The sequence below is a fragment of the Syngnathus typhle genome, linkage group LG11 (assembly GCF_033458585.1).
Source record: "Syngnathus typhle isolate RoL2023-S1 ecotype Sweden linkage group LG11, RoL_Styp_1.0, whole genome shotgun sequence".
NCBI classification, from domain to species: Eukaryota; Metazoa; Chordata; class Actinopteri; order Syngnathiformes; family Syngnathidae; genus Syngnathus; species Syngnathus typhle.
The window spans coordinates 11,183,248-11,206,139 of record NC_083748.1 but is presented as its reverse complement, the minus strand read 5'-3'; the positions used below and the strand labels follow the sequence as shown (position 1 = coordinate 11,206,139).

At 42.5% G+C, this 22,892-nt stretch overlaps 1 protein-coding gene across 4 annotated transcripts in view; it reads left to right on the top strand.

The window, feature by feature from the left end:
• The window catches only part of foxp1b (forkhead box P1b), an 86,385-nt gene that overhangs the window by 32,420 nt on the left and 31,073 nt on the right, over window positions 1-22,892 (top strand). For all 4 annotated transcript variants that reach the window (XM_061291084.1, XM_061291083.1, XM_061291082.1 and 1 more), the window contains exon 5: window positions 14,361-14,459. In XM_061291084.1, coding sequence (XP_061147068.1) covers window positions 14,361-14,459 — 99 coding nt within the window. The remainder of the gene's footprint in view (window positions 1-14,360; window positions 14,460-22,892) is intronic.

Below are 22,892 nucleotides of genomic sequence, written 5' to 3'. Positions count from 1 at the left end.
GGAAAGACAGGCTCTTTCTTTTGGTGTCAGTGTTATGTGTGGCACACGACAGCGTGTTTAAGGAAACAACATTGAAAAGATCAGTGTGTCTTGTGCTATCTCGCTCCCGCCGACAGGGCAACGGAGGCTGTTGTCACGAGCTGTTTGGTGATGATGCGCAGGCTCCGTGCAGCTGACTCTTGTCACAGCACATCCGTCGACTTTTGCTCCGAGAGCGCGACAATACTGTAGCTGAAGAATGGAGTGATAATACAAGAATCTTATTGGGAATTTTTTTTTTGTCGTGGGTCACAACCTAAAGTGTGTCCAAAAGTGGCTTAGTCCTCAGTTTTAGTGTTCAGACTTTACCCCCTCATTCTGCATCTCTTCATCTCGGCCCTTTTTTTCCATCGCAGGAGGAGAATGTCGTCAGTGAGAAAATTCCTAGCCATACTGAATTCATTACTGCAGTAGTCAGAGAAAACCACGGATGAAATTTCAATAACTGCGGGCCACACTTGAGTAAACAGTTGTGCTGAGACTAAATTCCTGTTGACTTTTTCCTTCATTCTTTACCAGAGGCATTTACTGTGCAAAGATGACTCGGTTGCATGTGAGGCGATGTCAAAGGATGACGGGCGGGGGATGACACCATTTTATTCTTGGGTGTTAAGGAATAAAAATCCCCTAATTAATGGAATCAATCAAAATCTCTTACCTCTATGTAACATACTGTGCATGTTTATTTCACTTTTTTTCATCTATCAAATGACCTCCACAAAACATCCAATAATCTGTTTCAAGTATATTTAAAAAAAGAAAATCAATCTGAAATATTTTTTCGTCCTCAAATACAATTGTCATGGACTCACTTAACTGCGCAATCATAACAAACCTGGCAGTGACATTTCATTTATTCTTATTAGGCAATGTAACAATGAAAGACAGTCCTCATTAATAAAGACGGGGGGTGAAATAATTGTAATCTGTTTGATCATCTTGATTCTGACAGGGGAATTCATCTTGTCGACTAGTCAGATCTGCAGGGGGAAGTGGACCATGAGCTGAACTCAAGCATGTCTACTCATGATATTCGATTCAAATACAGAACTTTTTTTTTTCTAATTGGGTGTGCTGTCTGCTTTCACAAGACTTACTCCCTTAAAATGTGCGTATGTTTGTTTTGCAGAAGCTGTGGTTTACTTACTCTAGACGCGCATGAGGAAGTGAAGATAGTCTTGGAAACGATTGTACAAAAACACTTTGCAAATGCACTCGTCTGTTATTTGATTCTTTAAATCAATAGATATTCATTCTGAGACATTTTTAAGCATGATCTAACACCACAACAAAAGGTAAATTGACAACCGGAGGAGTTATGTGGTCGATCCAGTTTTTGTTCTTAAATATGACGGGCAAACAAATTGAAAGCTCACTTCTGCCTTTGTACTGAATGGCCAAGATGGACGTAGTATTGTGTGTTGAGGGAATAGAGAATGACACGCATAACAGAGTGCAGAAAGAGCTGAGCAGCTACAAATTTCCACTTTGGATAATACAAGTCATACATGATTCCTCGCGGAGGCCCGAGAAAGTGAAAATGCACTTTTCAACCCCGCCGTCATCGGCCGCTATCCTGTTGAGCTTGCGATGACTTGGTGAAAAAAACTTACCACAACGTGCGCAAGCAGAAGTTAAAAATAAATAGATCAAATAATTTTGTTTTTACCATTTGGTCTACATTATAACAATGCATTTGACATTTTTAATTGTTTACTTGAGATTTTCTGGTTTTATTATGGCTGCAATACCTGATTTACATTCAGCATCCCCCATAATGAAACGAGCTCTTTACGCTTCTCTACGTATTCTAATAATTATAATGTCAAAATAGTTTAAACTCCAAACTATGATCTCAAAACATTTGGATATAATTACAAACTCATTTTACAACCTGACGCCTCAAACTTCAAAAGCTTATGCCTTCCCTATCAAATTGCTGAAATCATTCTTCCCCAGTCTGGTTGTGAATTCTCTGTGAATCTCAGGTATCTCCACCTGTTCTGCTCATATTGTCCCAATATCACATGAGGCCCGCCCGGCAGAGCTTCTGCATCCAGCTTATTGGAAAATCAGTGAAAGAGGATAACATCAGTGTTATGACACTGCATATTGCCTTAAATTGCTTTATTGGTAAAATGATAGTGCTCGTCCAATTTGAATAATTTCATGGAATCCCTCACAGAACAGATTAATTATGTTATCACACAACTGGCAACATCTGTCTTTATAGCACACCACATGACAGTTTTATTACAAGCTAAATTTCTTTGCTGGTTCTGGCAATTGATGTGTGATCTGATTATTAATCACAGATGCACAGCGATGGTAAAAAAAAAAAGGGATGGGAATGATTTGAAAAACAAGGACATTATTACAGTGGAGCTTCCAAATGCAAACACCTTAAAGGGAGGCCATATCATTTGGGAGCTGATTAGAATTTTATGAAAAGTTACACAAAATGCAGAAACAGGAACTAAATTTGCAAGAATTTAAAATTGTTGACCATGTTTTTTGCTTGAGACCGGACCTCTGACAACTTACGACGTTGCCCGATTTAGTGAGAATGGCAAATACTGCACAACTTAAAAAAAATAGTCTTTTATTGTCAAAACACTGTTTACCCCAAACCTGTCCTTTCACCCATTTAGTTGTGTAACAATACCCGTTTTAGAGCGGGCGTCCTTTAAGGACCGCCACTTGAGAGACTTGAGAAAACAGAGGCGCAGGGCCTATTCATTTTTAATGAGAGCACTACTTTGAAAACTTCACAGAATTAATATGTATCAGTGAAGTCTTTCCTATGCATAAAACTTGAGGGTAATTAATATTCATAGGCTGTGCTTGTTAACACCCCAATGCCAATGCAATGTAGATCCAATTAACATAGAATGGACCCAAAGGAATTGTCCAGATACTGTAAGCCATTGAAATTGATAGCTGGGCTGGCTTCTTTTAAAACGCGTTATTTGTTTCATTCGGCCCTAATCCTTGTCTGATGAAGGCAGCGTTCGGGGCCTGGCATAAAAGCAAAAAGATGTTAGTGTGTGTGTGTGCGCTTTTGTTGAGGTGGCGGTACTGCGGGAGGGGGTCGACGTACGCAGAGAGGGAATCACCTTCACTGGCCGACTGATGTGAAATTCCTGTAGTAAGAACACGTGCTCAGAACCATCGAGTTAGCCCATGGGTGGCCACTCAAAAATCCAGCGGAAAAACAATGAAATTAAAATCTTGTGCGAAATGTTGATAAAATCGGAATACAATTATTTGCAAAACCTTTTTAATCCATGTTCACAGAGACAAGAATTTTAATTGCGTCCGAAAGTATTAGAATTAACGAGTAGACGAGTCAAACATAATTATCGCGTGGACAAAAGCGGTGTTTGTAAAATATATGCTGATCAGTAACTAATGGTAAAAGTACCGTATTTTCCGCACTGTAAAGCGCACTGGATTATAAGGCGCACCTTCAATGAACGGCCCATTTTAAAACGTTGTCCATATATAAGGCGCACTGGATTATAAGGCGCATAGAATAAATAACTCAACGTGGCTCAAACACTCGAAATAGTGAAAACAATAACAATATATCAATAACTCAACGTTGCTCAAACGTTAATATCACACAACACACAAAATAAACACGCTTATTTTAATAAATTAGTCCTCATCCGCGAACCCATATTGGTCCGTATATAAGGCGCACCGGATTATAAAGCGCACTGTCGGCTTTTGAGAAAATTGGAGGTTTTTAGGTGCGCCTTATTGTGCAGAAAATACGGTAGTCCTAGTAGTAAATATACATAGGCAGCCAAATTGTGTACATCTCAAGGTAAAGGCGATAGTTTGTCATTCAAACATTACAGAACGTGCCTGTGATGAACGGGATTTGCTGTGCACAGTCAGCAGCGACACGCCTCATGCTTGAGAGAGACGTAAGAAGGCGGCCAAACGACCGCGTGATATAGCATGATGAGACGCCTCGTCATAAACAACCGGGATGTTAGCGTGGTATCATCTGAATGACAGGTGCCGTAAATACCTAAGGCAGAATAGAGACAACGGTTCATATAAATCCCATCGCGTTTCTTTGTACATAAAACAAGTCCGCTTTCAATGGACGAGAAGAACATCACTGACTTGATTTGGCAGCAGGAGAAAAGGACGATGTACGCATGTCCTTTACAGTAATGGCTGTTGTTATTTACTTGTTTACGACTTTCCACAAGATGTAATGGGATGGCTGGGTGAAAGTACTTGCTGGTAAATGACACAGAAAATAAGACCTTTATGTCTTCCCTCTTTTTCTCCCGCTCGCCCACCTCCCTCCCTCCCTGGCTATGGGGTGCATTTAAGTGAAGAAACATGAGCCTTGAACATAAGTAACTGTTTTTTACATTAGGTGCTCCCTGGAGGTTTGAGGAAAATATCGGGGCACTGTGTGAAATGTGAATGTGAAATCTTGCAGAAAGAAATATTTATGACCATTTTCTGCTTGATTAGAGTTGGAGGACAGGACTTGGAAGCCATTGAGTGGACAGTTGTGCTTCTGGGCTCACGTTAGACAAAGAATACCATCGGGAGGATATCATGGTCGTTGTTTTTTTTTTATTGTCGCGATTCCTATGTTAAAGCAAAAGCACTGGTAAGGGTTTCATCACTTTTGTGCAGGTCAGTTTCTTTAGTTGTTTATTTTCCAAAGGATTCTTTTGGAAAACAAAAAAAAGCCGACATTTCCTTGTAATTTTCAGTCAATTGAGTATGACAAGTTTTGAGAAAATGTAGGCATGATTTAACAGTCCAATCAAACAATCCATCCAATCACAATTCAGTTTGATACCCGGATGCACCCTCAACCATCTCAGACAAGTTTCCAACGCATCTACAAGGGCAAGATGGAGACTATAATTAATTTTTCAATTTCTCTCCGTGGATATCTAATGATTGTGCCCATGGATAGCCAAGGGCTCCAATTAAACATTAACATGCTAAAGAAAAGTTAGAAGCAGAAAAATGGTATTTTGGATTCAAACATGTAAAATATCTGGAGGGCAATATGGAAGGAATCAAACTAGTAGTCCGAGTTTATTTTTCAAACCATTACCAGCGGAGTGACACCTACACTTAATTACTAAGATGTTATCCGCGTACTCAACGTTATATTTAGTTCTCCACACTGGAAATTAGGTTTGGTTCAACCTTTTCATGCTACGCAGAGAATATCAACAAGCTTTCAAATTGTCGGCTATGTCTTTGAATAGGGTTGACTTGATTATGTATGTATGGATGGATGGATGAATGGATGGATTGATTGATTGCTTTATTTATTTATTTATTCATGTATTTATCCGTCCATTTATTTATTTATCCATCCATCTATTTATTTTTCTGCCCTGCGATTGGCTGGCAACCACTTAAGGGTCCCCCCCGTCTACTGACCAATGACGGCTGGGAGAGGCTCCAGCACGCCCGTGACCCCCGTGGGGACAAGCGGTACAGATAATGAATGGATGATTTTTTTTTTTTTTTAATGATTAGTAGCTCTCCTACACATCAGACTACCTTCAAAATAAATAATCCTTTATTGTTTGCTGAATCTTGAATACATTCGAGGTGTCACCCTGTCCACCTATTTGCTTGTAAATTAAGAGCTTCCTCAGTAGAGAGGGTTGATTACATGTTTGATCAATCCTGCCTTTCAGCAGACAAGAAAGCGTTCGGAATGTTCCCGCCACTGTCCCCCACAACCAAAGCCGCTCTGTGACCCGACAAATCCATTTGCTCGATACTTCGAGAGAATTCAGATGGTTAAGACTGCGGATTTGTCCTCTTGGTGTGACGTGCTATCACACCTCCAGTCTGCTCTGACACTGTGATCTTTTGAGACTATACTCTTCAAAATAAAACCGGCGTTTAGGAGTGATTGAATTAGCGATTTGTGGCAACATTTATCTCAATCCTCGAGTAATTTGGTGCTCACTGTCTTAACACTCGTGCTCAATGAAAACAATAAATTGTGTCCTTATCTTCGGGAGAGGAATCAAGATAGGAGCTTGAGGCTGTGGATTAAATGGGATTGATTTGGTGAGGAAGTTGACACAGGAAATTGATGCCCAGCTCACATTGCATCTGGCGGGAAAGAGAGAAAGCGTTTTCCTTCTTTAATCATCGGGAAGCTTTGCTTCAAAAAGTGTCTCAGACGTGTCTTCGCCTCGCAATGAGTGAGACCTGGTTATGTCCAGTGTTAAATTGAAAAAAGGGCTGTTGGGATTTGGAGGTTGCGAGGCAAGAGAATTGGTGCTCACGGAAAGTTGATCAATTATCACAGTTTGCGGAGCTCTTGAGGGCTCACTTCAAAGTGCCCCATGACAAAATAAAAAAAAAAAAACGCGCCGGTATTATCATGATTTGGTGAGATGCCAAGATTTGTCTTTGCCTTTTCATCAAAGGCTTGATGAATTTACAATCGTCTCGAACGTATGACTCGGACCGCTGACGGACTTGATGTATTTCCTGATCTTCTCTCTGTGGGCCAGCTGTAAGTAAAGCTTCCACTCCCACCACATGTCCTGGCGTTGACGTGGAACATGTATGGAGCTCTGTCAGGCAGGTGCATCCTTTTTGCTGATTTCCGACCACACCATTCCAGTTGTGTGTGTTTGGGCTGGCAAACTATTTTAAACGTCTGACCAGCGGCCAGGAGGCCAGTGTGTTCTTTTCACCATCTGTTTGGAGAATGAAAACAAAAGAAATACTGAAAATTGCCTCGCTTGAATGCTTACAAAGCGAGATGGATTATGTGAGAAACAAGATTTGCTCTTAACACTTTTTTAAGGGACAAGAATCCACTTCACACCTTCTACCACAGCCAAGAAGTACCGTACACAGGCACTCGCCTTTATTCACATTTTATTCGAGGCTTCATTTTTTATTCACCTCAAGCTAATTCATGTATTAATTGATTGAGCAAGTAATGCAGAATTGACAGTACGTAGCCCGATTCCTAATAGATTCCCTCATTTACCTTCAGGGGAGTTTGTTTTTGGAGCGCATTAGCTTTTGCCGCGTCGTGGTCTGTCAGACGTTTTCTCTAAGGAATCTGTGTTTAATTTGAATAATTATACAAAATGTGTTCTTTTGGTTTGCAGGGACATCAGTGCCCCAGATGAATAAAGAAGTAAATTACTATAAGAAAAAAACACACCCAGGTAATTATTCTGAACGAGTAAATGAATGACCCATTGACGCCCAGTTTTAATTGATTTTGCAGCGGAAATTCATTTTATTATCCCTTTTGATGTGTTTTTGTCTCGAGCGTTGGGAGGGGTTTTAGCCGTGTATATATTTCACTCTTTATTTGAACATTTTAAGATAAAGAAAAGAATTTCTAACACATTTCATACACAAGGCAATGTGCTTATTTGGCGCACGCTAGTTCAGTGAGGGATACTAAGAATAGAATGGAGCTCATTTTATACCACCGGGCTGTTACCAAAAAAAAAAATACGACTCTGTTTTGAAATATGCATTGCAAATAAGAATACGAGCGAGGAAAGGCTGTGGTCAGAGAACGTCCGTTATTTGTTAAGTTGCACTACTCTACTTGATGTGCATTTTCTGGGTGATGACACGTGCCACTTAGCATGTAAATTCTTTAGCGATTCACCTCAAAGTGAACCCACCGAGAGTGATTCCGGTCCCGGCTTAAAGACAGAGGTGTGTTTTTTACGAGCAGGCGAGGCATGTCCTTTCCAAGGCCCTCGAGCACCGTATCCCGCTCCCCTCCCCTTTAATCACTGTATCAACTCCTCTCGTAAACTCCATGAGCTGTGTATTTGCCTGTGCGTCGACACGCACGCATTTCTCTGGCTTTGTTGTAATGTGCTCCTTTGTGCTTGGCCATTTTTTAAACATAATCAGCAAAAATAAAGCTGTTGTAAGCTACCTCGTATTAAACAGGCGATTATTGGTAATAAATACTTTTTTTTAGACATACTTATTACAGAGGTAGTTTTCTTCCTTTGCTTAATGAGAGTAATTTGACGTGCTTGAGAGATTACAGTGGTGGAATTAATGCTGCAATCCCCATTCCAAGATAGAGCGAGATCTAAGATTCTTCACAGGTCGTGTGCTGCGAGATGCGCCCCTCTCACACAGCGGCTAATGGAGTTGAACAGCAGTCTGTCATCTGGCCGCTCACCGCCCCAACATCTCTATAGCCCTCATGCCCTTGGTTCCTGCAATGTTTGTTGTTGGGACAACTTGGGCCCTCCTACGTTTTATTTTAGGCAGGCATCTTGAGTCTTGTGGGTTGCTGAAGTGTTATGCTTGCAAGCTTACCTTTTCATTGCGTTTTTTGCAATTGGTAACTATTCTATGTCGGTATATCACCCATTGATTTTATAAAGGAGAGTAATGAATAAATACAAAATGAGTTAAAACCTCGCAACTTTGCCCCACCACTACTCATCTACTTGCGAGACTTTAACACGTTACACTTTTGTGACGATTGATATGTCTAGACTATGTAGGAGATTGCTCCTCTATGTGGCTGAAGCAATCAGATCCCTCCCTCCTGCCCTCCTCCCTTTCTCTCTCTTTTATTTCTTTCGGCCCAGGATCACATTTCCCATCTTGGAATGCCTTCAACAGAGACAGCGCTATTCCCAGGGAGCCATCTCACTGCTGCAACTCAATCCACAGCCAATTGGACGTGGCTGTGATTCATACACAGTCCGTAGACACGGTGGGAATTCTTTCCGGCCGTTTATGATGTGGAAGGTCTTCCATCAGGAGAAGTTAAAACGCTGAGCAGCACATGGTCGACGGGCATCCAACTGCTCCTTTGGATGCAGAATTCATGATTATTGGGTACTCATTTAAAAAAAAAAAAAATATACAAAAGTCACTGCGATATTGCATAACAATCGACACTCCGTTCAATTCAATTGTGATTTTTGGGAAAATCAATCGTGCATCTCGGGGCTGTTGCCATGTGGATAATTTGAAATATTTACTGTGACTGCTCAAGCACTCTTTGCCAAATCGCCATGGAGGCTTGTGTCTCCGTCGCCTTTTCTCGCAACGCAACTTTTGCCTTTGGGTTGCTTCCTGGTTGCTCTGGCTGCACATGGGCTACATTCATTTATATTCACCGCAAGTGAATTGGAAGATTTCTGGATTTTACCAGTCATATCCCCAAAGTTTCAAATGTATCGTGTTGAGTCTGCTACCGACAAGGCAACGTTAGTCTCCCATTTGAAACAATAGCATTCATGCCATGCATGATAAAATCCTCTCATCGTACTCGGGGTCTCACGCTGGGGTTTTTGGAAGTGCCCATTTTCCCAAGCCCAACAGCCCCCCCCCCCCCCATCAAGTGATGCAAGACTTCCAACAAAGATGCAATCCGGAGGAGCGTCTGTTTTCTGACAGTCCAACACAGTTGGCAGCTATCGTCTTTTTCACTTAAACTACTTGATTTGTATTTTGGTTTCTGCTCTGAGTATCCTTTGGCATCATGCACTGGGAACAAAAAGGGGAAAAAGTACCTGATATCTATCCTCATCATTGTTTCCAATGATTCGATCATCTCTATTTTTAGTTTCTTATTTATGAATTCAATCCATCCGTATGTCCGTTAACGCTCGACCACTCCAAATGCTAATTGTCACGGGCTCGAGCTTGATCCACGCCAACAAGGAGACACTGAAACTCTCTTGTTTTCCTCCTTATATTTTCACACAGCATGTGAACTCGGCCAACTGTACTGCGGATGTCACCATTGCCCGGCATCACTTTGAAATCTTTTACGGGCGCGTTGACAATCTCCTACAGGAAGAAAATGGTCTTTTTCTGGTCATCTGCCTGGTGTCACCATGTTGCAAAATGGCACATCGGTCTGATTTGTCTGTGTGACCTCCCTCCTTTACTACGGAGCCATTCCCAGCCAAATCCGAAGCTGAAATTCAAACACAGCACTTGGCTCAAGGTGGAGAGACATAAGAGAGACGCGACCGAGCAACGATAGACTTTCCGCCGGAGTGGAGTAAATCAGCATCGCGTGCCTGTAAGCTCTACTGGAGCTGATGACGCTAAAGAAGAAAATCTTAACGGTACATACTTCCACGAGGCAGCCAAGTTGCCTAATATGTCTATTCTTATGAGTCATTTACTTCTTTAATTACCTTTAGCAGCAGATGCACAACGGTGTATTAATGTGAATGATTTTTACTGCCACTTTATCATACCGAGCCTCGGAAGTTGAAAGGCGTAATTGAGGCGGAACAGCGACTCACAAGAGAAACAATATACCGTAGAGTCGGGAGTGTGTTTATGAGCTAACGGCCACACGGACGTTGTAATAAACATCGAGTCTATTTAATAATGGCAAGTGAAGGAAGGAAATGCTTTTAGCCAGATCTTCTCGGTTATTGAATCATCCTCATTGTTTGGCATAATCAGACAACACTTCCATGTGTCTCTTCAAGTGTCTCATCACAGTTTGGCCTGCTTCGTTTTTTTTGCTGGCAGCAAAAAGTTACTGCTAGAGAAGCTTATTTACTGTTCCCATATTTGCTGCCTGTGCAACTCCCAACAATCCATGTCATTTGCATATGCTGGCTTTTGGTGTGTCTGTGTGTTTTGTCTGCAGCTTGTGTACTTTCCTTGGTGTGATTTTCACCCGCAGCCCGCTCTGAATAGAGGCCTTCTTTAGCCATCTGTTGTTAAGCTGCTGGCTAAGCGAGGCTAGGGAATCCAAACAAATGCAGAATACACAGCAAACGGAAGCTGTCAGGATTGCATAAGTGGGCTGACCCCGCCGGGGAGGTGAGGGCAAGGGTGACCTCGCAAGTACTGGGCTCCACCCGCCTCAACCGCCTTCTTTGGGCACTCTTTCGTTTGCTGCCGTGTTAGTTGAGTTGGATTCACTTCATGTTACTTGAAAGTCCCATTCTTTCTGAAATACTGGAGCGGGCGCATCGTGTCAGATTTTTAATCCTAATCAAATCATTCTCCATTTTATCTTTTTTATTTCAACTTCAGACGCAACAAATTACTTTATAATCACAAAATAATGATCCATTGTCTTTTGATTGATGATTCATAGTCTTCAGCGGGCCACTCATGATTGATTTCATGACACAAATGTTCGGGCCAGTTTAAATTTAGGAATTTGGTCCATATATAAGGCGCACCGTCGGCTTTTGAGAGAATTTTAGGTTTTTAGGTGCGCCTTATAGTCCGGAAAATACGGTACTCGAATAAGTGAGAATTGCACATCCTCTGCAATCTAAGCTTGTTCAATATGGCCTGGATCTTCTGAAAGTAAAAGACCAAAGACTGGCTTGTCTTTGAAAGAAAAGAGCAGAAGTGAAGAATGACAGGTGAGTGTAGAATCGGTGGCAAAGTCAAACACGTCACCTTGACATTTAGGCCCATGCTGCCGAAAACCCCGCAGAGGCCCCAGACGGAAGCCAGAGGGCCCGCTATCTTGTGAGACGGACTACATTAAGGGCTAACCTATTACTCGTGTTGTTGCTGGCTGTCTCCGAGCTGCCATCTCTTGCCTAATAATGTCTTCTGATACGTGTCTGTTAAGTAAATACAGCAAAACACACACGGCGCCGCCTGCGCCTGCTCCTGCGTGGGAACACGTGCGCGTCTCATTCCATCTCCTCCTTTGGCCGTGGCCGCAGGGATCAAGTTACACCTGCTTGCACATCGTCTGGCAATTAGCAGCAATCTGCTTCAAATCATTCCACGTTCAAGGTCTTCACCACCTGTAGCGACAGGAGACAGACATTTGTAGAACGAGAGAGAGCTCTTCAATAACGGCCCAAGAAAACCAATCCTGTGTTTGAAACCCTTCAAATACATCTGCTCATTTATTTCATCCATACTTTGGCTTCTTAAATTACATTTCTGCTCGGTATTCAACAATTATGATGTACAGCATATGGTAGTTGAATATGATCATGTTAGTATATATTTTTTTTATTATTGATGTTTGCTTTTGTTGTGGACTGGGGTGATGTGTTGTATCCAGCCGAGTACTAACACGACTGTGTGGCAATGCTCTGAGCTGGGATTTGTAAGACACCCAGAGCTGGCTTTAGCAGCAGGAAACCCCAAAGCCTGTAAATAATCCACATGTGCAGACAGCACATAAAGACATCCAGTACTTAGCAGTTCTCTTATCGCAGCTTGATGGCCCCGGGGACAAAAGAGATGCGCCTCCCTGTAAACACTAATATGATGCGAAAAGTAGATGCGGATAATATTTTGGCACAGGGAATCAATAGTACAAAAGATGACTCCATAGGACAAATGTGTTGCTGATAAAGCTTCTCGTGTGCTGCAGGGTTTGTTGATTATTTCCTCCCTCGGTTGTGTGTGAATTTGTAATTTTTTTTTCTCCTCCACAATGTATGGCCATAGTGAGGGTCATTATTTGCCTTTTCCACTGTTCACTTCTCAGGGGAACCTGCTTAGCATAGTTATCCGGCTCAACTGTTCTCTGCCCGTGCATTGATTTGTTCAATCAACCCGTTCGATGTCCAAACAAAACAAAACGGCTTAAATTTTAAGGCGCGACGGGCGTTCTGTGCCTGTCAACACTTTGCTTTATCACGTTTGGCCGAAGAATGGAGTTGTGACTCAAGTGAGCGGTATCTCTGAATGGAAGATCAAAAAGATGAGATTGCAGAGTTGAGGGAAGAGAAAGCTCTGAAATAGTGGACTGGCTGTTATGTAAACTTGTCGAAGCAGTTTGCATGCTAAAATTAGTAGAATTCCTGGTGGTGAAAGAAAAAGTCCCATTTGGTGCTTTCGTCGCCTTTGAAAAGTCACTTTGTCTTATAACCCAGAAGAAATAGTCAAGTGCCGTCAGGCAGCAATTTGAATTTAATTTGCCAAAGTCAAGATGATCATGACTCTGTTTTCAATTGTGTGATCACATAATTATTGTCCTTGCTATAATTAGAAGAATGATTTCATATAACCGTTGACATGAATAGAATGAGGCTGATAATCTTTCTAATTCCCTGCAAAATTGCCTTTGCTAAATTGATATGTTCATGAGGCAGGGCGCTACGTCATTTTTTTTTTTTTAGAGCCACCGAATGTTATGAATAATTTGCATTTTGTTATGGTTTTCATTATTTTTCAACAGACTTGATTCTTTACCGACAAAAGAATCAGTACAGGTTAATTGATACTCGCTTATTTAATTATCTACATTTCAGTCAGGGAAGACTCAGAAATGTATTTCTTTATCCATTGCTCTCGGAACTTTCCATCATATCCTGTTGACTCAACTCGTATGCTGACACTCACAGACACACACGCACGCACGCACACACACTTGAATGTCTCACTGCATTTGTCATCAGTGGAAAAACAATCATGTTGACATCTTTTGAAGAAAGAACACATTTGCTGTCAGTTACTTTTCAATAACATTGTTATCCTTCAGTTCTTCATCTAGGCACCCATGTGACTTGGACTCTTTTTTTTTTTCAAAGCCCAAGTCGCACGTCAGTAGCTTGTGGCGCCAATTCACTACAAGTATCCCGATAATCGAAGAGAGAACTGATAGATTTTCCAGCTCTGAGATGAGCGATGTGCCCCTGACTCTTTCTTTCATTATGGGAGCAATCATCTGAGAATGGTGGAAAGAATGAAGCTGGTTATTTACCCAGATGGTTTACTGGTGGAGGTGTGAGACAGGCCAGCTCGCTGTGGGAACACAAGGCTTGCTTTTCTTGGTATCGCTGACCGTTTTGGAGACCGCAGTCTTTTTTCCCCCCCCCCAGCACTCGTCAGCTTTGTTTGCTCTGGATGGCATGTTTGATTATTTATCGTAAGGGAAAAGGGAGTAGCTGGAGCAATAAACATGTGACTTCACTGTATTTTGTTTTCCACCGAGAAGATATTTGAGGCAGTCATAAAGTTGTTTATTTGCTTTCTTGATTGTAGTTTGGCAGAGCTGAAGGAGAGCCAAAATCTCTGATAACTATCAGACAATATAAAATGCTCTCAACGGAACGTCTCTCTCTGGATACACTTGCGTTTGTGTTTTGTCATCCGATCTTTGTTTATTCCAACTTTACCTCCGGTAAATGATATCATGGGAGCGTATCAAGCGATTGTCTGCCGTGTTTATCTGTTCATTGGCAGGCAATATTGTTTTTGAAGCATCTGCGCTGGAGGAAAAAAAAAAAAAAGAGCACAGGTGTGCACTCACGGGATATATTGCTGTTTGACAATTTTTCTGTTGGGCTTCATAAAAAAATCATTTAACCTATTTTCTCTTTCAGACTCTCCAGGTAGCACGGCAGTTACTTCTGCAGCAGCAGTTTCAACAAAACACTGGCCGCAGTTCCCCCAAAACAAATGACAAAGACCAAAGCCTACAGGTACTGTGAAATATTTTGTCTGTTCTATTTCTCAAACTAAAAGCAAAAAGTAAGCTCAAATGTTGATTTTTCTTAATTATGCATTTTAATACACACATTTTACTGCTGCAACTGCAGAGGTGCTAAATTGACATGATTGAATTTTCCGTTCAGTCTGTACGCTGCTTAACGTATCGTTGCTCGGACGAGCGAATCAGTTGTTTGCATCAGTGTGAAATTGCTAACAACTTCAGGGCATATTGGGTGATTAATAGGGAGGCCCTGTCCTTTGTGCATGTAGTATATATAATATTTAATACCCCGACTGTCCCATTGGGAGCCCTTTTTAATGAGCCATTGTAGCGGCTAGGTCTAATGTCAGGTTGTGAAAAAAGCTTCTTTGTTGTGCAGATGTCTTCGGAGTTGCTCCAGAGGATGAAATATGACTGCGGTGACCTTTCAGTTATGTGCATATTTGTCAGGATTCAAATAAGTTAAAGGGATCAAAACAAACAGTTTCGCCACCTTGGCAGGGAATTGTGCGTCAGAGGTCAACAGAGGGGAGCTCAATCGCAAATTCCTACGTACAGCCAGTTGTTGGTACACAGTAAAGTACTCGGCCATCTTGGGCGGACAAAGACAAAATTAGAATTCTAATTTATTAATGTATACCGAGAGCTCGGCCAAGCTGTCACTCAGCTTTTGAAAAGAGAGTTGCCCGCCACCCCGCCCGACTCATGCCCACTTGGTGTGAAAAGAGCTCAGACTTGCTGGAGTATCTTTACTAACAGCATAAATTGCCTGACGGCCATTGTTCTCCTTTGCCCGGTTAAATTTGCAGCAATGCAAATGCCACACGTCCGGAGGGTGTTTATCTCTGAATTACATGTTCTGCTCATTAAACAAATCCCAGTCCCACACAATCACATTCAGAGCGTAAACATGAGTTGCGAGTACATCTCAGATTGCTCTCTCTCTCTCTCTCGCCGACTCATCTAGTGTCCCCTTTTAAAACCACGCCGGTGCTGCAATCAGCGTGAACGTTCACCGTCTCCATTATACGAACACCCTGTATAATGATTTGCCGTTGGACCAGACTAGTTCATAAAAGGCATGATCCAGCAGTTATTAGGCTGTGTAGTAAACCTCATAAAAGCACCTGATGTGTGGAAAAGGCTGTGCTCAACTCAGTGCTCTTCCCATTAGGCACAAGAAGATGCGCTTAGAGACTTTTAACTCATTTGGAGATGGAGATTTAGAGGAGTACTTTCCAATTCACTCTTAGTCAAGTCCAAAATAATGAAGCGCCGTGTACGCACGGCATCGGGAATAAAGTGACTTCACAGCGGTTTTCGTGGTAGTAAGTCAAAGAGGACGTGGAGCGCTTGATTTACATTAGATAGCTCTTTTCATGGCTCCAACCAGGGTGCCCGCACATGCACTACTCCTTTGCTGCTTCTGGATAAAAGATGCCTCCTCTTAATCATCCTCGATATCCAAACCGCTTCCTTACCCGCTGAATGGAGTGCAGCAAAACATACTTGACCGGTCGAAAAGCCAACGAATTACATTGACAGGATGACATGTGTAATTAAAATAACCCATGTCACTCGTACCTTTAACGCTTCGCACCTACAGTGACAGGACGACGAGAGCCAGCGACTCCCACCCCGCTAATTACCATTATCAGTGAAATGCCGAGGCTTGACTCATTAGTTCCTTGTGCATTTAATTAGAAGCCGGCTGAAATTGGATTTAACTTATTACTTTTTCATGGATCACTTTCTTGTCATCACTTCAAATTGGATTGCAGCCCCAGGTAACTAATTATGCCAGCCGTAGGATCAGGAATAGAGAAATAGGTAATTAGGAACAACACTGTCGGACCCTTGCTGATAGTCCACCGGCATCAAAGAAGGGGGGGTGGAGCTCGTAGGTGTCATTGCAAGGGATCCCGAGAAAGGCATCAACCTCCCGTCGCGGGATTAAGCGCTATTCAGCGCGGCTTGAAGACGTTATGTCAACATGATGTCTTTGCTACCCGTTTGATGCCCGGATTGCATTTCTATGCGAGACGGGATTGGCCGGCATTATTCATGTCATCGGCACAGCGATCGGTCGGCCACAGGCCAGCTAATGTTCCCGTTGCAGACTTGACTCGGAGGTGGCTACATTTGGTATGAAATATACATCCACCACAACAAATGAAGCATGAGCCACAAGGCTGTTTTGAGTTGCATCATAGCAGAAGTAGTTTGCTTCCTCCAGAAAAGGGAACTCAGTACTTTTGTGGACTTTCACCTTAATGTGCTGATCGCCTTGTCAGGTATTGGAATCGAAATTTCATTTGTGTGTGGTGGTATGAATTACATGGGGTAATATTTACCGTAATTTTCGGACTATAAGTCGCACCGGAGTATAAGTCGCACCAGCCATAAAATGCCCAAAAAAGTGAAAAAAAAACAAACATATATATGTATATAAGTCGCTCCTGAGTATAAGTCGCCCCACCCCCACCCAAACTATGAAAAAAAACGTGACTTATAGTCCGAAATTTACGGTACTACTTTTGAAGAAGTTAGTACTATTTTTTTTCTCCCCTCTATTTACTGCTTTTGTCCTCTTTCCCCTCTGCCTTGGCGTTTGTTCACCATTGTTGTCGTGCCTCGCTGAGGGGCATCCCCAGGTCAACAGATAATGTCTTTGGTGTGTCCAGGATGAAAGGCCCTTAAGTTGTGTGGCCCTCAAACGCCCCCATTCAAGCGCATGCGCTTTTTGCATCCTTCGTTTGTGGTCTAAGCGTGATGTGACACAATCCATGGGCCAATCCTCCCGCTGACAGGACGAGGAGGAGCTGCCGTCTTTCTTTCTTTGAGTCTCCTACTGCTTCTGCAATGGGCCCGTGGCATTGCCCTGACACATGTATACCACAGCGCACCAATCTGTAAGTCATTAGAGCACTGGGCCAGCCAGGCCTGTCAGCTGGAGCCCCGCCCGCCATTGCCGCAGGGTGATCGGAGACAGCATTATGAGGTGTTCCTCAAACTAAGTCAGCCAGTTGCCACGAGTGTCAAAGTAGTTGTTGCCTGCTCGCCAAGCAGCAGCGAGCATGAGATTATATGATCAGAAGTAGAGTTGCTGCGGTCCACACGGAAACGGAGCCCACCTTTTACTTGTTTGTCGGTCCAAATGTTCCCTTTAACAGAGGCTGAATTGCTTTTGTATATGCCAAGCCTGAAGTGCCGCTAACGCTGCCACAGGAAGTCACCAAAAAGAAGAATAAGTGAGCCTGTGCAATGTAAACAGTCACAACAGTGGAGGGAAATGCAAATTGCGCAAGAAAGGAGACATTTGTGTCGACTGACGACGAGCTGCAACTTGATCTCCCTTGCTAGATTAAATAAAACAGACGTTTATTTTGTCAGAAAAAACATTTTTCCAATGTGCAGTGATTTTTGTTGTTGTAATTTTAGTTTAAGTGCTTGCACAACATAAAATTGACTCGATCCAGATACATTTTTTAAGTCGCCTACTTCAATAATATATCTGGATTCAAATGATTTCAATTTGTGCAACCAGTTGATTAAAAAAAAAAAAAAAGGGAATAAATCGAATCCCTTTTTTCCTGTGTGTATACGTACTTGCTCAGTTTAAAAAAATCCACATTCAAGTGGGAGATTCTCAAAAGATTTGATTCTATGTTTCTGTCTGTTATTTTACGTCTGGAGGTGATACTCTAATGAAATCATGTTTATATGCTTTGAGGTGAGACACTCTGTCCCTCATGATCAGCCCAAAACCGAGAATGATGCTCGCGTGAAACCCCAGGATCAAGCTGTCTCTTTTGCCGTCTTTTGTCATTGTCATGTTGTAAAAATGCATTATGCGCACTGTATAGATTCAATCCAGGTTTGGGCTAATCCTGTCAGAATGAAGTCATCTGTCCCAATTCCGCATAGCAAACAAGCACTTGGGGGGGCTGCTGTGGTTCTCCTCCTCTCCTAGCCAAGATGATGAGTGTCGAATCAGCTCCAGTCACAGCGCTGGGAGCCATTCTATCCTTTCCAGGCCTTCATTTTTGCCGCCTTTCCCTGCAAGCCATTTATTCACTCACTCACTCACTCACTCACTCACTCACTCACTCACTCACTCACTCACTCACTCACTCACTCACTCACTCACTCACTCACTCACTCACTCACTCACTCACTCACTCACTCACCTTGGACAATTGAGGCACTGGTTGGCATCTTCCACCCTGGCTGCATTTGAGTTTTGAGAAGACTTTGTAATTGGAGCCGTATCGTTTTCTTCAGCCAGAGCGGAGCAGGGCTGAGCCTAACCAGGCATTACAGTACTTTCACTTGAACTCAAGCAGGAAATGGGAGTGTTTTATAATGCAATTCACTCTGTCATGGGCACAAACACTCACTCCTCCTCGGAAACTATCACCGGGGATGCAGTCCAAGGCTCAAGGTTACTGATGTTTCTCTACGCGCGGGGAAATAAAATCTATATAGCGTGCATCCCATCGACACCAAAGTGTAATTATTTTGCATGGCGCTGGCACAGAAGCAATGGATTAGAAAGACCGTGTGTGAGAGGAGATGCTTGAACTGTGCGTCTGCTAAATTTATCACAAGGCCGTTGGGAGTGTTGAAATGAGAACAGTGGCCTATTACTGCTAAGAAGGTGTTTTATTGAGAATACGTCGACACGCCACCCCAGGGAGGATGCTGAGGAAGAAGAAGATGGCCCTTGGCCTCAACCGCCGCCTGTGCGTTTGAGAGCGAGCACGCATGCAGTTGCGCCAGAGCTGTCTTGCCCGTCTCGGAAAATAGAAAATAAAAGCACCTTCGCCGGCGTTTAATTATTCAGTGTGACATACAATGGAATTGTCGCTTTGAACACTTGAGGTGTCCCGTTCAATAATTAATGTGGGCCGGGCCGGCTTAGCCCTGCTCATTGTTAGTTATTAGCCGGCGAGAGAAGTGGCTTGTCATGCCAATACTGTGTTTAGCGCTGTTTATTTGACCAATGTGTTTGTGGACTGGAGTGCAACCCGTGAACATTCTTTCATCCTCGGCCAAGGCTTTATAGCTTGTTGATATGTGATGCGTTAAAACTCACGGTCGCTGCCTGCTGTTTATTTTCACAATCATTAACAAAGTGAGGCGTTAATCTTTGCTCGTATTCTTTGTTGAATAGATTTATTTTTATCACTGTCGAAAATGGCTTTTAATGGCAACTTTCAGCCTTTTATTAGGGTTTGATGAACTCTTGGATGAGTAATAACATGAAGCCGGTGCTACAAAAAAAAAAAGGTTTGGCCACATAAGGCATGCTTTGCCTCCTGCTGTCTAACCCCTTGGGCAGTTCAACTTCATATCCAGTAGGTGGCAGAGGTCTATTTTCTTCTCATGTCTTGGCTGCTCAGTGAGTGCACATGGGTGTTTTTAATGGTGTGACGTTATCGCGGCAATAATTGCTCTCATTGGGATGTCATTGACGAGATTGCTTGCTAGTGGCTCTCCCTTTTTAGTTTTTCCAAAGGCGCAAGTGTCACTAACTGAGAGAAATTTGTCACCTTCATATTCATTTTGATAACACAATACACTCAAACATGGCGTTTTTGTCATAGATAACCCTCTTCAGTTGGGAAACTGTGTAAACAACAGTGCGTCAGAGTTGTTTATTCATTTGTTGTTGAGTCACATCTTTTGTTCTGCCGCTCGAAACATTTCCATTGAGCAGAACAATAAAGGGCTGATAGCTTGGCAAGTTTTCTTTCTTTCCGCTGGATAGCAATGTGTACTTTTCTGTTGTTTAATTAAAGGGCTTCTCATCTATAGGCTTCCATTGTTTGCATAGCATGGCCAGAGTCCCAGCAGAGGTCAAAGGGTCAACTTTTTTTTTTTTTTTGGAAGGGACACCCCTCATCCCCCTCCTTCCACAAAGCCACGGGTTCACCTGCAGCTCAGCCTCCAGCTCTCCATTGTGTGGCCCCATTTGAATTAATGATGTTTAGAGGGATGCTTGTGATTGGTGGAGAAGGGTGTGGTTGATTGGGTAGTTTTGTATCTTGTCAGCCTGGGAGTCACCTCGCGCGTGCAATCCGTCTGTATTCCGAAGAAGGTTGGAGACGCTACAGCACAACAGAGCTTGTTCTCAGCCTGCCTGCGTTGCCGTTGCCTCTCGCTATCTCCCTCCCTCTCTCACCCACTCTCTCACTCCCACTGTGTGCCGCCCCCCCTCCTCTCTCTCTTTCCGTGGCTGCTCTGTTCTCCGCTCTGCTTCACTCCACACCGCGTGGCCCGGCTTTCTGTTTACCCTGCCAGCTAAATGGAGTTTGTCAGGTTTGTCAATATGATTGACTTCTTTGATATAGTGAGCGTTTTTCCTTAGAAACTTGACAATTGAATTTGACCGGGGGGGCCAAATTGTATTGTATTGTCTGCTTGTTGTTATGTTCTGCAGATTAATAATGGGTTAAATGTGTCATGCACATTTGCATGAGCCACAATTGACTACTTTGCTTCTCATGGCTGCTGACAAGAGAAGCCAAAACAGTTATCTGCACTTCCGTGTGTCTGTTTTATATTTTCATGGGGATGTTTGGAGCAGTTACTTTTTCTTCTTTCGAAAGTGTGATCTCTTATCTGTCATTTTACTCCTCGTGTAGGAAACAGTCTTAAGAACTGAAGTTCTTAGAAGTAAATTATCTTACTTTTTTTTCCCCGCTCCTTTTATCTTGTTTACTTTTCTGACAGTCGGCTAACCAGTTAAACAAGATTTAGAAAGCTTCTGTATGATGTTTTAATTATGGACAGTTCCTGGATAAACAGGTGTCACATTGCCTGTCTCCACTATAATTTCTGCGGTTGTTGTTTTTAAGTAAAATATTTTATCAGTGGAATTTTCTTTTTGTTTGTTGTAGTGCCAAAGCTGGACATTCATAATTTGATCAAACGTCTTTTTTTTTTTGCCTGCTGTTTATTTTGTCATTGGCCAGATTCTGCTTGGTTTTGTTTAAATTAAATGATCAGAGTTTGAATTTAGCTCAATCACTACAAAATACATTTGGATAGTGTCGTGAAAGTTGTACTTTGATGTGTGACCATATGTATTATTGCACGGTGATACATTTTTGCTCTAATTGCCCGACATTGTTATCCCAATAATTTAAAAAATCGTTGTAAAGTTTTGGATCTACTTCTCAAGTTATATGCACCATATTTGAGTGTTCAAAAAGTGGCTAGGTGGAAAAGTATAAGTAAAGAACAGTGGAGCAGATTGTCAGCTGGTTGAGCCGAATCGAACGTCAACGGGGCAACGTGCACCGCGATGCCGCGCAGCTGCTCCGAGTCTCGCACTTTGGGAGAGCCGGAGTGCGAGCTGATTGGCTTGACAGTTTGTAATCAAAGTTGATTTATTGTTCATTAGTTGTGCATTAGCCCTTTCAGGCGGGGGCCTGATTTGCGCAGTGGCCTGTCAAGAAGAGGGGCTGCCAGCACCTGTCATTTCTTAACTACAACATCGGCAAACGGATTCGAGGTGTGTCCCTCGGTTTGTTAGGATATCCTGGACAAATGTGGCCTTTTGCTTTGCAGCGAAACCAGCTGACAGTACACAAGAGAATAGTTGAGCAAATGTGTGTGCCACAAGCCGATCCTTTTTAGTCTTGCCTTGATTCCCTCACGTGTAACTATACTTAAAAAAAAAAAAAATAAGACAAACTTTTAGTCTGTCTTTTAATGTCACTACTGCTTAGAGAATGTGCTTGCCACTTTTAGATGGTCTGATTTATTCCACCTTGAGATGCTTAGCGATGTAAAGTGTCGATGGACATAGTCGCTGAGGTGTCAACATTTTCACCACTCGGCTTGTATAATTCAAAGAATGAGGGCTAAGGCAATATTGGCAAGTTGCACCTCCCAGGAGGACTTGTTTTGCGCCACAAGTTTTGTGAATTCCAGAAACCTTTCGACATTAAAGAGTGGCGGAGCGACACAATTTGTGTTCTTCTTGTCTGCCGTCATGGAAACAAGGATTAGGTGTCCTTTGCTGGATAATATAAACAATCAGCAGCAGGATGTCAACCATTGTCTTGTGACTACAGTTTCATTTGAAAGGGATTCATAGGCTGCGATCTTAATTAAATCTCAATTGACTAAAATAATGCGTCTCAAAGACATGTCGTTGCATAACCGAGTAGCAAAGATGAGACGCGTGTGCTTGTGCGATATTGTCGGTAAAAGATCAAATAAGAAAATCGTGTTGAATCGGACTATAGTACAGTCCTCTCCCAATTTGTGAGCAAGCTCCATGTTTTTAATATTTTCTGGCTCCCAAATACATATTCGAAGGTGTGTGCGACTTGACATTTACATCAGAATAATGAGGATGGAAGGACGTATTTGTATTTATTTTTTAACATGATTTTCTATCTGGTAT